At 46.1% G+C, this 15,831-nt stretch overlaps 1 protein-coding gene across 1 annotated transcript; it reads right to left on the reverse strand.

Annotated features, from left to right (window-relative positions):
* Nucleotides 1–233: 233 nt before the first annotated feature.
* LOC117428883 (nuclear receptor ROR-beta-like) lies at nucleotides 234–15,420 on the reverse strand. The gene is made up of 10 exons (XM_034911968.2): nucleotides 15,109–15,420; nucleotides 8,073–8,158; nucleotides 7,356–7,497; nucleotides 6,519–6,884; nucleotides 5,197–5,318; nucleotides 4,895–5,027; nucleotides 3,318–3,425; nucleotides 2,990–3,100; nucleotides 2,790–2,902; nucleotides 234–2,552 (listed from the first exon to the last, which is right to left on the reverse strand). The coding sequence occupies exons 1-10, from the start codon at nucleotides 15,113–15,115 to the stop codon at nucleotides 2,391–2,393; spliced, it is 1,350 nt and encodes a 449-aa protein (XP_034767859.2). The 5' UTR covers nucleotides 15,116–15,420; the 3' UTR covers nucleotides 234–2,390.
* Nucleotides 15,421–15,831: the final 411 nt, after the last annotated feature.

Below are 15,831 nucleotides of genomic sequence, written 5' to 3' on the forward strand. Positions count from 1 at the left end.
GATGCTGCAGCTTCAGGTTAGTTTTGTTGTCAGGCGTGTTACACTTACACGCACAGAACATTCTTACACACACATGCATGTGACACACAGCCAGGACTCCTTCAGACTGGCATTGCCTGTTCAAGGAGATTGTACAGACCGCCTGCCTGCCTGCCTGCAGTGCCACACTCTGGTCACTAGATGGCACACTCCTGACCCACGACAATCCATCACAGCACATTATTCATACCCAATTTTCTATAAAAAAAAATTATTTTATTACATTCTTAAAACCACATACTGTATTTTCAATATACAACAATATGCACATGTTTTTAAACTCATTAAACCATAATAATAATAATAATATATTATATCATATTTTTCTTGTTTTATTAAAAATCCAGATTAGTTTTATTTTTTATTTTTATTTATCCACTTTCCATTTTCTGTCTGGTCAACTTCAGCATCATCATAGAATCATTTTTTTGTTCTTTTTAAAAAAATAGAATTACAATTTTACAAGACAAAAAAAAAAACATTGGGAAAAGAAAACACATTGAAACGAAGGCTAGCATTCTAAAAATAACATCCATCAACATTTTTTTTAAACTTTCATATACGCTTATTAGCTTTTTTACATTTACAGACAAAAAAAATAACATATATCTGTGTATAGCTTTTTAGAGTTCTTTTCTCCTCGCAACATTCACAAGAACATCTATTGCACACCGTGATGCAGGTTTTCAGAATGCTACTCTGAGCAAGACTCCGCTAACGACACGCTTCTCCCAACGCTGGCAGAGTTCAGCTCTCACCCTGAGTGTTCACCAGCGTGAGCAGGAATCAAAGCAGAGATCACTGACAAACCATGTGGTACAAGCAGATAGACTAGCAAATAAACCTTGGACCTTCCAGTCCAGGTCTTTGTCCCAACCATGTCCTTGATTACTAAATAAACTTCAATCCAGATCCTACAAAAGTAACAAATACTGTATTAAACATCATTTTTTATGATGTTAACCCATTTTCAGGAGTTTTTGTTTTGGCAATCCCTAATCATTCCACTAGAGGGGGCTAGTGATCTGTCTTTTTTTTTAATACAGAATGTATTCCATGCCCGGTGACGACTGCCCAGATAAACTGATAGTGTACCCTTGTATAGCCTGCCTGCCCGCCCGCCCGCCCGCAGTGCCACACTCCCGTCACTAGATAGCGCACTCCTGAGTATTGCACAAGCCCACGACAAGATTTTTACAACCTATACTATTGCTTTTGTCAAATATCTGTATCAAATACTGCAAAATAGTGTAGGGTGTTGTAGTGCAATCTGCATCCCTCTGTATGGTCCTGCCCTCACGTGTGGCATTGTGTCCCATTCAAAGGTAGATCGCTAATAAGTTCATTTAGTAAATCATGGCTTGAATGCATCTCCTGTCCCTTCATGTTTGCGGACAAGTCAAATGGAAACAGCAGTATTGTCGGTCAGCACCAATGTACAAAAAAAGACGACAATACTGACCTTTCTATTTACAGAGAGAGCTTCGAACAAAACAAGTTATTATTTATTTATGTATTTATTTAATTTTCAGAGGCCCGGGTACAAGCCTGGAGGTGGCAGTCTGAGCTGTCCTGCTTGGACCACACTGAGAGACTCCCTCCAACAGTGGGGACAACTTTCTGATTTTTTTTCATTTCAAATATATATTTTAAAAGTCCAGCAGGTGGCACACTTTCTTTACTCTTTTGCTAGAGACCGGATCGTTACCATGGCTACGCAATGCCAGACCGGGCTGAGCTTTCTAACTAGAAGGAGGGTCAGTATTGTACAGCACTGTCAATATCTCAATATTGGGAGTTTTGTCAGGTAGCCCACACGGCAATCTGAGGGGGCAACGCCCCCCCCCACCACCACCATTCCCGTCTTGAAAAGTCAGACAACTGGTGGCTATCAGGCCTGGCCTTACCAGAACATATATACTATTTATATATAAAATTTAAAAAGCATGTTTAAAAGTCTCCCTAATTCTATCCCGTGTGGGTGTGCAAGGAAAAGCGGTGTCTGGGTTGAGTGTGAGTGTGCGTTGTGGGGAAGGAGGATGGAGGCAGGCTGGGGAGATGGGGGATTGCTCCATCTGGGGTTGCCCTCTTCGTTTCCTTGGTCCCTTTTGTTTGTTCCTTAAGAAAACTCTTAGAAGGGTTGAGCTACAGCTCAGCTTGGCTCTCCCCTCCGCTGTCTCTCAAGTGCACTGTTCTACACATTCTCTGGGCTGGAGCAGCTTGTCGGTTGGGTAGGTCCTTGGTGGATTGTCCAAGGAGTGGTACATTCAGTCACTCAAGTGCTTTCTGTGTTGGGGTTCGGGGCCGGGGGAAACGCTGCGTCAGTGGATTTTCCTGGGGGACCCCCTGGCTTAGCGCTCGCTGGAATCGGGGTACTGCACCTCGCTGCCGAAGACCTCGCGGTACAAGGGGGGGAAGCTGTAGGCCGTGTCGGGGTGCACGAGGCTGAAGAACTCCAGCTTGTCCATGTGCAGGTTACAGATTGACTTCATCAGAGGCAGCTTGGAGACCATCTGGGTGACCGAGGGAGAGAGAGGGGGGTTAGGGTCTCGGTCTGCAAAAGTGCTCCAACTCTGCCATACACACAGTGCTGTTTCATTTGACAGTGTATTTTTTCAAATGCTATATTTTCCTGTCTTCCTTCGCTATGTTTTCAGTGTTTCAGTGACTACTGTATATTAAAGAGGCTGCTATCCCACTTCTCCACCCTCGCAGACAGACAGACAGACAGACGGACGGGTTGCGGGTACCTTGGTGAGTTTCTCCTTGCTGGTGGGGCTCCTCTGCAGGCAGCTCTGCAGGGCCAGGTAGACACGCTCCTGCAGCCTCTGCACCTTCTGAGTGTCCGTCAGCCAGGGCCGGTCTGGAGGGGAGGGAGGGGGAGAGGGAGTTAGTGAGCGGGGGTAGCGCCAGGGTGAGGGTGGGGAGGGGGTGTGCAGCGTGAACTCACCCGGTGACAGCAGCACAGCGGCGCTGAAGAGAGCCATCTCCTCCTCCGTCAGCTGCAGGCGGCTCAGCCCCTTCGCCAGCTCGAACACGGCGTTGATGAGGTCATCACAGCCTGTGCGTGCAAGAGGAGGAGTGTCAATCGATGGCCGACCGCTTCACTCGCTGTCGCTCGCTCTTTCATTCTCTCACTCACCCACTTTCTTCCCTCGCTCACACTTTTCCTAACTCTCTCACTCTGTGACTCGCTCTCCAACTCGCTTCTCTCACTCTCATTCTCCAGCTCACTCACACTTTCACTCTAATTCACTCGTGCTCTCCCTCTCTCTCACCGAGGGATTTGAAGACCGGAGTCCCTGCGAACTTGCTGTCGAAGAGCAGCGTGTTGTTGACGGGGTTGAAGGCGCGGCACGAACGAATCAGCAGCACCTCCAGGCACCCTGAGCGAGAGGAGAGGAGAGGAGAGGAGAGGGGAGGAGAGGAGAGGAGAGGAGAGGGGAGGGGAGGGGAGGAGAGGAGAGGGGAGGAGAGGAGAGGGGAGGAGAGGAGAGGAGAGGAGAGGGGAGGAGAGGAGAGGAGAAGAGAGGATAGGAGAGGAGAGGAGAGGAGAGGGGAGGAGAGGAGAGGAGAGGAGAGGGGAGGAGAGGAGAGGGAGAGGATAGGAGAGGAGAAGAGAGGAGAGGAGAAGAGAGGAGAGGGAGAGGAGAGGAGAGGAGAGGAGAGGGGAGGGGAGGGGAGGAGAGGAGAGGAGAGGGGAGGGGAGGGGAAGAGAGGAGAGGAGAGGAGAGGGGAGGAGAGGAGAGGAGAGGGGAGGAGAGGGAGAGGATAGGAGAGGAGAAGAGAGGAGAGGAGAGGAGAGGGGAGAAGAGAGGAGAGGAGAGGAGAGGAGAGGGGAGGGGAGAAGAGAGGAGAGGAGAGGAGAGGAGAGGGAGAGGATAGGAGAGGAGAAGAGAGGAGAGGAGAGGGGAGAAGAGAGGAGAGGAGAGGAGAGGAGAGGAGAGGGAGAGGATAGGAGAGGAGAAGAGAGGAGAGGAGAGGAGAAGAGAGGAGAAGAGAGGAGAAGAGAGGAGAGGAGAGGGGAGGAGAGGAGAGGGAGAGGATAGGAGAGGAGAGGAGAGGGGAGGAGAGGGGAGAGAGGGGAGAGGAGAGAGAGGGGAGAGGGAGAGGATAGGAGAGGAGAGGAGAGGGGAGGAGAGGAGAGGAGAAGAGAGGAGAGGAGAGGGGAGGAGAGGGGAGGAGAGGGAGAGGATAGGAGAGGAGAAGAGAGGAGAGGAGAGGAGAGGAGAGGGGAGAAGAGAGGAGAGGAGAGGAGAGAAGAGAGGAGAGGAGAGGAGAGGAGAGGAGAGGAGAGGAGGGCTCCACCATCCCGGGACAGACACGAAAAACAAATTGAATTCCAAAACAAGCAACACAAAAAAAAAGGATTTGAAACGTTTTCATTGAAATCCATGTTTTGGACATTTTTAAACAGAACATATTGAGAAGATATGTAGGGAGGAGGAGGGGAGACAAAAAGACAAGAAGGCCAAACGTTAGAGCGAGCATTGCTTTGGTATTTCAAACAGGTTTTCAAACGAACATTCAGGCTGATCAATCAGTTTCATTTATTATTATTTGTATTATTTATAAGATGCAATTCCTAACTTAAGTGCCACACAAACTCGGCACAAGATAGCAAAATCGATTTGGCCAACGACTTGTAAAAATGTAATAAGTACTAACGGATTTAAAATGCTACGGGTGGCATTGGGCATGTCTTGCACTGTGAGTCAGTGGTGGTTACCATCAGATATCAGGTGTTTAAGCCAGCTAATGTGTCATACTGTGAGTGAGTTTGGGAATGCGGAATGCTACTGTCACACAAAACTGTTCCCTATTTGACTGCAGCGCTGCTGGCTGTGATACTGACCCGCTTTGAGCAGAATGATCTGGTCGTTCTGGCAGAGCTCCATGAAGCCGGTGATGCGCTTGGCAAACTCCACGACGTACTGGATGGCATTAGTGAGCTGGTGAGCGCAATGCTGCCACATAGCTTCCGTGGACTGAGGGGGTGGGGAGACAGGTGGGGGTTAGACACTGCCAGCAATATACCTGCTAACACACCTACTGAAGTGACTAGACCCTGTAGAATCCTGCTGATAATTATGGGGGGGGTACGGGTCCTGGGAGGGGGGGGGGGGGGGTGGAGGGTAGGGGTCATGGGGGGGTTACCTTGCTCTGCAGGGTCCGGATCTCCTCTTGTGTGTACAGAGTCCAGGTGAGTCTCTTCAGCTCCTCCGCTGTGTACCGACACGTCTCCAAGTGAGACTTGACAATGTTCTGCGAGACCCGCTCTGAGACAGAGAGAAGAGAGACGGTCAGAAACCTGCTCGCTACAGTGCAGACCCTTCTAAAAGCTCTCAGTCTATTCAATTGATCCAAACAGCTAAGCAAAAGAACACAAGAAAGGTTTTAAGAGAAGGTTAAGCAGTGCTGATCGCTGGGTTAGAAGCCCCGTCACTCAGGGTGCTGTTGGCTGATCGCAGCTAATCCCAGTGTAGCCTCTCTCTCGTGGCTGTACGGGCTTTCCAGGGCAATCCACTCAGAGCTTTCCTTTCATGCAATTTACCCCGAAACCTCTCTGTGAATCGACAGCACTTCAACTGCGTTTTATAACCAATTTGGATTCCACCAGCACCCCCTGCAATTAAATCCCAGCCTTCCCCTGTCGCTGCCAGCTCCCAGCCGCGGTAATTACAGATGACCTTTCCTGTGAGTGCTCTGCTGGGAGAGCGGACAGCACAAAGGCTGCATGGGAACCGGGGCCCGGAGCTCCAAGCAGCTCTTCATCACTGTCATTGATCAGCTTAATGCAAAGGGGTAAGTGTTAGGTAATCTGCTTGTTTTTAATTTCTCATCTGTTTGATGGTTGTGTGTGTGCGTACTCTGTGATTCCCTATAGTTTATTTCTGCTTGGTTTATTTGCTTGCTAACTATTCCAACTCGGAATGCTTCTGAAAAGACTCCCCGTGGCTGATTGCTGGGATATGCCAGTGCCACACAAAGCTTCACCCAGGGGTTTCTGCGCACATAGTAACGCCAACATGAACCACAAGATTAACCCTTCTGGAAAAAAGTCAGGTTTGTGAGCTGCTTTTTTATCACTCTGAATGTAATGTGGAGATATCAGCTTTCATGGTAGAGCTCACAGTAAATGCAAGGTCTGTATAACACTAGCTATACCTTCCTGTGATAGTCTGAGTGAGTGAGTGTGTGCAAGTGGGAGCACAGACTTGGGATCCTTCAAGAGCAGACAAATTTGTATCATTTATCAGCTGCTAGGAACCGGACGAGCACTGATGTTCTCGTGTGTGTGTGTGTGTGCTTGTGCAGAGATGGAAATAAGACTCCTGTAGCATAGCAGTTTCACCCATTCCAGGTTTTAATAGCAGCTTGATTAGCCACAGTGAACAGGTAACAAAAAACCCACAGTAAATGGATCAAACAGCTATGAGCCTCACTTCCACCCCTGTTGCGTGCATGCGAGCGCTCACCGATCTCCAGCACGGAGGTGCCCTCTGGCAGGGGAGACAAGAGGCTGGGCTCGTACTCCTGCTTGATGAGCCTGGCGTCCGAGAGCTCCACGCTGCACTGCTCCGGGGAGGACTGTGCCGAGGCCGGCAGCTCCGCGCTGTAGTAGCCGGCCCCCTCGGGGGTCAGGGGGAGGTCGAAGAGCAGCCCGTCCGGCAGGGCGCTGATGTCATCGAGGTCGCTCAGCCCCGCGCTGGAGCTGTTGCTGTAGTGGCTGTGGCTCTCGGGCTCCTCCTTGGGGGCCGCCTGCTCCTGGCTCTGCTGGTGCTTCTGGACCTCCGCGTACAGGCTGTCCCGCTGTTTCTTGGACATGCGACCGAACTTCACCGCTGTTCGGGGAGACAAGGAGGGGCGCCGGTCACACTCCGGGACCGTCCATACATCATACATGCATGCATGTATACATGCCTACATACATACATGCATGCATGCAACCTTTATTTAATCAGGATTAAGATTATATTCTCTTTTTCCAAGGGAGATCCGATCAAGAAAGTCAATACAAGAGAGTAGCGGCCAAAACAAAAACACATTTCATATAGATGTCCATTTTTATTTAATTTTTTTGTTTTGTTTGTTTGAACTCCTTTAAAGGTCTCAAGACAGTAGGTGTCAGTTCGTCTTGAAGTTTATTTCCAAGACCACGGAGCTAGAAAAAAACGGAATGTTTTTGTTTTGTTCGCTGCCCCCTAAATTGTTTCTTGCGATTTTAATGAACCAGTTTGTGCGTCTTATTAGTAAATCCAGGAACGGATCAAGCGCTATGCAGTGGGAGTCTGGTGTCCTCCCCTGGGACTCACCGTCCCGTGACATGCCCAGGGACAGGCACTTCTGCAGGCGGCAGTGCTGGCAGCGGTTTCGGTTGGTCCGGTCGATCAGGCAGTTGCGCTGGCGAGAGCAGGAGTACAGGGCGTTGTTTTGCTGACTGCGTCGGAAAAAACCCTGGAACCACAAAACAAGGCAGCCGGGTAAAATAACAGCACGCAAAACACACAGCGCCAGATTCTCACAGCTATCCCCATCGTCACTGGCACCTGTTTCAGTTTCTTGTATCAGAAAGGAGAAACGCACCCAATAAAGTCACCAGACCAGAAATAAAAGTCGTTTAATTCAGGGGTTTGAACAGAGCGTTAAGTTTGCTTTTTGTGTTCATTCAAAAAAAAAAGTGCGCTAATGACTTGGTATGTAGCTTTGAGAATCCAGCCTGCTGATGAAATTCAAGACACTGCTTGATCCAGCTCTTGTCCCATTTTACTACTGCAATTATTTAGCAGAGAATGTAAGACACATGTGTGAGCTTTCTGGATACTCGGATTCAAAACGAAACTGCTGTTTTCTTATAGGAAATCCCTTCTAAAAAAATAAAATGACCACAGCAATTTATGCATGGCTTGCCTGCATGCTTTCCCCTTGGTTATGCTATGGGAATCCTTTTAAAAGAGGGGACTAAGCTGCCTCTCGGCTGTCATTAAAGATGCTGTGTGGTATGACGCTGCCCCCTTGTGGCCCACGCTCACCTTGCAGCCCTCGCAGGTGATGACGCCATAATGTATCCCTGAGGACTTGTCCCCGCAGATTTTACACGGTATCACTTCGATTTGAGCTGGGAAGCAAACCGAGAGGAGAGAAAGAAGACATCCATTAATCCCAGCACAGGATCACAAAAAACAAGAGGTTCTGTACAGCGCACTACCACGGTGGGGAAAGAACCAGTTCATGTAAGTGTGACAATAAGTGAACAAGCCTCCTAGCTGCCCCTAATAAAAGTTTCCCCTAGTAAAAGCACAGCAGCATGTAATAAAGCATATGACGTGGTAAATGGGAAAACACTGTTGTGCGCATTTACTGCGGCAAACCTTTACAAGGGTTCTTATGCATACAGTATGTACAATGGTGCTTCGATTCAACCCACATGTATCAATGCAAAATGCACAAGTCATGTGCATGACCCAGCAGTGCTGTAATGTATCTCATTTGCAGCTCTGTCGTTTCTCTGGCTTGAATGCATGACTACAAAAACTCTTCTGACGTCAACTGTGAGTCATCAGGGCAAGTCGCTGCCATGGAAAATAATGTCTGTACATGCTGTATTAGAACTATAACAAAGCCTTCTGGTTACACCCTTGTGAAAGACTGACATGGTACATGTCCACAATATACAGCATGCCTTTACCAAGCTTTACCATACCTCTGTATGTCTGTGCCATGCTTCACTGCTTTACCATGCTAGCCGCTGCACTTTGCTTTACAAGCTAAGCTTTTTCCACGGTATACAACAGTTGCATTTAAGTGAAATGCATTGCCTATGTTTATTTTTTTAATTGCATCTTGTCTTGCATTTATACCAATCCAGCTCCACACCGACTGGGGCAAATCGCGCTTTTCAAGTCCGAATCTGATTTAAGGAAAGCAAGTCTCTGGATTGTGCAGTTCAAGATCATGCTTTCTTATCCATACACTGTACTGGTTATACAGAAAGGAATACTCCACGACCCTGGAGTGCTTGCAGTGCTGCCTGAGCATGCCTCTCTCTCTCTACATAGAGGATTCACCATGAATATTCATAGAGGACAAGTTACTCCACGACTGAGGTCAGATGAATAGCCCCCAAGCCACCCTCATGAAAGAAACGGCCACTTCACTTTAACCCCTTGTTTTAAATCTACATTTAACAGCTGCTCTCTGAATTTCCTGCTGAGCAACGCAGCGTCGTTCGGAACAGAGCAGTTAGCCCTGTCCTCCTGTCACTGCACTTGAATGAATGCAACACGGCTTCTAAAATGAGATCTGGTTTGAAAAGCGCTCTCAGGACCAGCGGGTATGAAGAAGTTGCTGGGTCTCTCAATGCTTGTTGTATTTACACAAATCTCTGGGAGACCGAAGAGACAGCGGGGTGACAGGGTGCACGATTCTTGTTCTGTGTATCCTTGTACTTGATCAAGCACTTGACTAAATATAGGTTCTGTGGTTTCATTCAATGCTCAACATTATATTTAAAAAAAAAACTAAAAAAAACATCAAAGCAAGCTCTTAGAAGCTCGGGGCAGTTTGAAAAAAAAAATGTTTTTGTGCATTTTTACAATCTTTTTTTTTTTCTTTGCAGAATTAATTAAAAACCCACAGAACAGGGTTGCAAACGTAGCAACCGTCCTCAGACTCTCTTCATCGAGGAGGCTTTTTCATTTTCACATTATCCTGGTTGCTTTCACCAGTCCCCTGCCCCAGGTTTGTGGATAGCTTTGTGCAGCTCGTCCTCATTCAGCACAGTGCTGCGTGACGCTCAATCCCACACGCTGCCTCCTATTAATATCTGCAGCCTTGGCAGCCCTTGTTTGTTGAATTGGTTTTACATGATTGTATGATGTTATTCTTGTACGTACTCAGTGAGACAGACACTTCATTTATTCTGGAAAAAAAAACAGCTGTTGGGTTCATGGTTTGCTGACAAACAGGTTTCAATACGGGAATGTGGTCCCCCACACCTAGAACAAACCGTGGCACATGTAACCAAACCAGACTGTCAACATGCTTCCCAAATGAATAACATTGAAACTGCTTTAAAAGCCATGTACGTACTCTTAAACGCAAACGAAATGCCAAGTGGTCTTTAATTTTTAATTTTTTTTATTTATTTATTTTTTAGAAACTACAGGATGAGGTGCGACATTAAACCTCAGCAACGCCGTTTCAACCCCGACAAGAACAGCACCTTATTACATTAGAATAGGGGAAGGCGTTCTCAGAAAAACATTTTAATTTTCCATGCGATATGGAATTAAAGGCTGTGGCGGAACTGCTGAAGGTAATTGGGTTTTCACAGACACTTCTCACCTCCAGGCCTGTGTGAGTCACCGGCACACTGACGTTACCCGGGCTCTATTACACACATTAGGAAATGGAGCTTGGCCAAATTGCTCAAAAGTGCCAACTTCTCAACGTTTCAGTGTGTTTAACATGCCTTTGTCAAGGGAAAGCGTGCTTGAAACAAACAGTGGAGGTACTTCTTATAGTCCTTTGATGCCCTGGTAATGGTCATTCATGTTCTGTGTTGAACTGCTGGTTCATTTTCTTTTTGTATTTGTCCTATTTGAGAGGTGATTCTGCACTCTATTATATAATACCTGTCTCTCCTACAGATTTTTTTATTTTCCTACATTTTTGGTTACTACATACAAGGTTGCTAGTTTTGCATGACGGGTTTCTTGTAATAATCAGTTTATCAATTGTCCTCGTTAAGTATTTCTAGTGATGATTGAGCATCCTGTTGGATCCTGACTCTCCTTGCATAGAGAGCTGCTTGCTGTTTTTTGAATTCTCAGTACCATGCTATATCCATATATAAAATACACTGTCCGGTATCACACACATTGCTTTAGTGTCCTATGCTTAGTATTTGTGGACACCCTACAGAGTATAAATCCAGTATCACAGCTGACACTTTGGGCTGGACACTTCCTACACAAAGAAACACCTGATTATGACATCACCTTAGCAAAGCAGCACCCGCCCCGCCTGCACTCACTGCTCCCCTCCCATTGGTTCACAGGCCCTGTTTATTTACTATTCGGGTGAATCGATTGGCTGAGAACCCCACCGCTGGTTTGGATCACGCTGTGTCATTTTGGACTAGCGGGGTTTGGATTAGCGAGAAGTCTACTCTATATAGAAAGAGAAAACCTCTGCTAGGCGTGTCTGTGGAGTGCACGGCGAAAGCCTTTGAAATTATTTTGTGTTTCATCTTCCCTTTCCATTTATTAAAATGAAACTGACTGTCAATCAGTAATCTGGCACAAGGGAATAGCTGTCTGTGGCTGAATTCGACAGAATGTTTTCCTTCAAAAGACTGGGCTTGCCTGACCTGAGCACCATGTCACTGGATTCTCAGATAATGCCCTATCCTTGCACTCTGACTGTGTAGATACTAGTATGTCGTTGTAGATGCTAGACTGTATTTAAATATTGTTTTTGCATTGTAACCCTGTACTGCCCTGCAACACCTGTAAGTCGCCTTGGATAAAGGTGTCTGCCAAATAAACTAATAATACATGCAATGGCCATGACGGCTGGGTTAATGTTCACAGTGCATGTGGAATTTGCCCTGCTGGTCTGCTGTTTCTGGTGCAGAGTTAGGCACACTGTCGCTCACTCAGCACACAGCCTGGTTTGTTTAGCGCGGCTCAAAGGTTAGCTGTAGCATTGCATTATGCAACACACTGCTGTATATTTAACCTTCATATGCCATACACTTGGGAGTTCTGATTTTCAGCTCTTGAATTGCACTGGGAAAAAACTTTGTACTCAATTCTGTTTAATAGTTCTTATACATTTTTTTAAATTGTGAGTTTAATCAGGTGTATTTGAGCACATAACTTTTACTCGTTAGCTGTAGTCTTCTTATAGGAAGGGCTGGGGTCTGTTTTTTTTCTTCTTGAGAGAGTGAATTGTTTATTTCCCATGGCGTGGGCAGGTTCGCCTGCCTTTTTCCTCCCATCAAGCACATCCTAAATGAACAGAGTGTGAAGAGAGTGATACACATCCAAATCAAGGTTCAAAAGTACTGTGCAGAACAGCCCCCAATGCATCAGTTACACAGCGCTTATATTAACACCCATTCATACCAAGGGCTGGGCAGCTCCTCAATTATACGAATAGCAAGCTTGTCTCGGGCAGAAACAAGCAGATCAGTTTTGTTTCTTTAAAGGCAGTAAATTTGCGGGCCAGTGAAGTGAGCATCCAGATTGCAAAGCTGCTGATGCCAATGCTAAGCCCTGGCCGACTGCCTGCTTCCCTGCAGAGGACTGTGAAATCGTAGGACTCTGTGTTTCTAACAGTGTCACGGAATACAGAAGCTCTCCCATACACCAGGGTTAACATGGTGTCTTTGCACAGAGCACTATACTGTGCGATTTGCAGTTTACTTTACTATGACTATACAGGGATGGAAATAGGACTCCCACTGCATAGCAGTTTGATTCATTTCTGGTTTTACTAAGACACACCTGAGCTTGTTACCTATACGCTGTGGCTAATCAAGCACATGAGCTTTAATCAGTCACAGCTTGGCACCGCTACGTTTTGTATGATTTAAACCCTAACCAGGGGTACCAGCTAAAACAAACCCGGAGTCAGGTGCAGAAGTACCAAAAAACAGCAGCTATCGAGAGCAACAAGAGTCCACTGAACAACGAGTAGCTGGGAATGCTGAGTAAGTGTGGAATTCTCAAGCAGAGTGCTGAGTAAGTGTGGAATGCTGAGTAAGTGTGGAATTTTCAAGCAGAGTGCTGAGTAAGTGTGGAATGCTGAGTAAGTGTGGAATTCTCAAGCAGAGTGCTGAGTAAGTGTGGAATGCTGAGTAAGTGTGGAATTTTCAAGCAGAGTGCTGAGTAAGTGTGGAATGCTGAGTAAGTGTGGAATTCTCAAGCAGAGTGCTGAGTAAGTGTGGAATGCTGAGTAAGTGTGGAATTCTCAAGCAGAGTGCTGAGTAAGTGTGGAATTCTCACAAATGGATGCAGTTCATTCACACAGCCTGCTACAGTCCTTTCATTTGAATGAACATGCAGACTGATTTAACAGGGCGCTTTCCTACTTATACAATTTGAAACGGACAGCTTAAAAACAAGAATGCAGGTCAGTCTAGATTCCTGGACAGCTTGTGCATGAGCGCCCCCGAGTCGTTTTCACACGTCGCGTGTTGATTGTGCTGCTATCATAAAAACAGATCCGCCGTCGGTTCTGCAAAATGGGCGCCCCCCCCCGCCCCCCCCCCCCCCCCCCCCGCCCCCCGCCCCCCGCCCCCCGCCCCCCCACGAGATCCGAAGGGTTAATGTCACTAGAATATCTTCCACTTCGGTGAGTGTCTCGTCACCATGGCAACCCTTCCACCAGGCCGCGGGGGTCCTAATCCTGACGTGACCGCAGCGTTCTCAAACCCCCTTCATCGGCTCCCTGTGCTTTACCTACTTTCACACTTTGCTGTGCTTTTACGATGTGAAACTTTTATTAGAGAAAGCTGGAATTTCTTGCTGGACTTCCCAGCAACTCCACTGGTTTGCAGGTGAACAGCAGTAGGGACTTCAAACCACATTTACTGGTTTCTTGGTCGTTGAAATACCCACACAACTGGGTTATTAATTTTGCCTTACTTGTCTACAGGTGGGGATACTAGTTTACAGAAATAGGTACATTTGCATGTAATGCTCCATTCACCCAATAAAATGCAAATGATGCCTTTCATTTTATACCTCTGCTGTAGTTAAACAAATGCTGACCCCTGAATCACCAACGCAATATGTATCCTTATATACGTTTAACAGGGTAAATTTGCACAGACTGCAGACTGCACTTTACCATGCTTTCCTTTTATCAAGGCATACTTTTAGGGATAATTGCCTCTCTCTGCTTGTTCCATAGCAGCCCCTTGTCCCCCTCCCTGCCTCCCGTCTCCTGTCCCAGCGCGGTGCTATTCCCGTCTCCGCCAGCAGGAGTGCTGTGACAGTCTCTGCTACACATGGAGGTACACATGTCGCCTGAAGCCCAGCCCCCTAGCTCAGGTGGATAAGCCACAGTGACAGAATTGGGTCAGTGGGGCTGGCTTATTCTCCAGCACGCTGGTAACAGCAACACCAACAACAGCCAGTCAACACTAAAACCGCTACACGAAATTATTACACAATCACCGGCAAGATCAAACCGAAAAGCAATCTGTGCAAAACTTGCAACCGGATTGGTGTGGCCATGCACGCCAAAAAAATAAAACACTTTTATAAAACTGAGGATGATTCCTCAAATTGTGTCAGCAATGAAATACACAGATATATTTATAACCCAAAAATTAAATATATATTATAATGCGGGTTCTGTTGTTATTGTATTATTATTAAGATTCATATTATGATTGTGACTTATCATAGCCAGTACCTTTTTTTAGTATTTATCCCTTTCTTACATAACACAGAAAGCCGTCATAAAAATGAAAATGTTATAATCCTTTAAACGCATAGGCTTCTCAAACACGTTCAGTTTTCATTTAACGACAGCTATTAAACCAGCAGAAATAATTAGTACGCAGAAAGATACTAAAGCAAGGACAAAGACGACACCGATAGCTTAAACACACGCTAAAACAAACACAGAAAAAAACACAAGCAAATCCAGTTAAAAAGCAATTGCTTTGACACTTTGTGAAATAAAAACTCACATAACATTTCTTTTTCACTGAAAAACAAATCGTTCAACACAGGGCAGTCGTGTACTTGCACCAAAAAATGACTTTTAAAAACTTTTTCATAGCCGTGTAATAAATGACAGCGTGACTGACAGGACAGCGCTGTGAATTACACAACTGTAATTCCAAGCAGACTGTCAGGCACAGAACAAAATGAAGAAAAAAAACCCTCCTGTCATATTTAACTTTTTGAAATATGCATATTTTTTCTTTTTGCATGGCACAGCACCAAACAGCTGCATAGAATTAAGCCCCTAAAGCATTTATTTTTGTATATCTTGGCTGGAATTCATAAAACAGAGCCATCTATGTATATTTCTGTAACTTACCTCTCATATTTGCTGTTTATACTTCCACAGTCATGTAACTCCAAAGAGAAAAGAACCAGATGTCGATTTTCTTTTTTTTTTTTTAAGCCCCAAAAAGCTGTGTTAAAAATATTTTTCTTTTTTTTAAAAAAAGGCGCTCTCGGTTTATAAATCTTTCTAGTAGGTTTTGGTCTTGTATGCTTGTTTCGGTTGTGTATTATTTTTCCCCTTGCTGCGTAACTGAGTGCAGAAGAGGTGATAAGAGAGTTTGGTGATGTCGTTGCTGGCTCTCCGCCTCTCTGCATCGATTGCCTTGTTTCTCTGCTAACCTACTTTTAGGCTGGCTTTGGCTGCATGTGGAAGCTCACATGATCCCGAAGCCGGAGCCGGAGCCCCGCCCACTGCCCGGGGCAACGCTCCAATCAAACTGCAGCGCTCTTAAGGAGGACTGGAGGAGATGCCAAGCCTCTACTCAGTCTACTGGATAGCATAGGGATGGAAATAAGACTCCCATTGCATAGCGGTTTGATCCATTCCTGGTTTTACTATGAGTTTAATAAGAAACACCTGAGCTTGTTACCTATACCGTGGTTAATCAAGCTTGGATTAAAAGGTGGAAGAACATATCATTAAATATGGTAAAGCATGGCAAAGTCGTAGAGCAAGACAGGGTACATGTGTAGGGATTATGTGCTGTGAAAAAAAAACTAACAGTGAGTTGCATTATCAGCACGCGTCACCTGC

Source organism: Acipenser ruthenus, chromosome 47, assembly GCF_902713425.1.
Source record: "Acipenser ruthenus chromosome 47, fAciRut3.2 maternal haplotype, whole genome shotgun sequence".
In the NCBI taxonomy this organism is placed as follows: Eukaryota; Metazoa; Chordata; class Actinopteri; order Acipenseriformes; family Acipenseridae; genus Acipenser; species Acipenser ruthenus.

Coding starts and splice junctions, on each gene's coding strand:
- LOC117428883 (XM_034911968.2), bottom strand. Junction 6,885..7,355: donor CCTGGGCATGTCACGGGACG/GTGAGTCCCAGG, acceptor CTCCCCGAACAG/CGGTGAAGTTCGGTCGCATG. Junction 2,903..2,989: donor CGCTGTGCTGCTGTCACCGG/GTGAGTTCACGC, acceptor CCTCCCCTCCAG/ACCGGCCCTGGCTGACGGAC.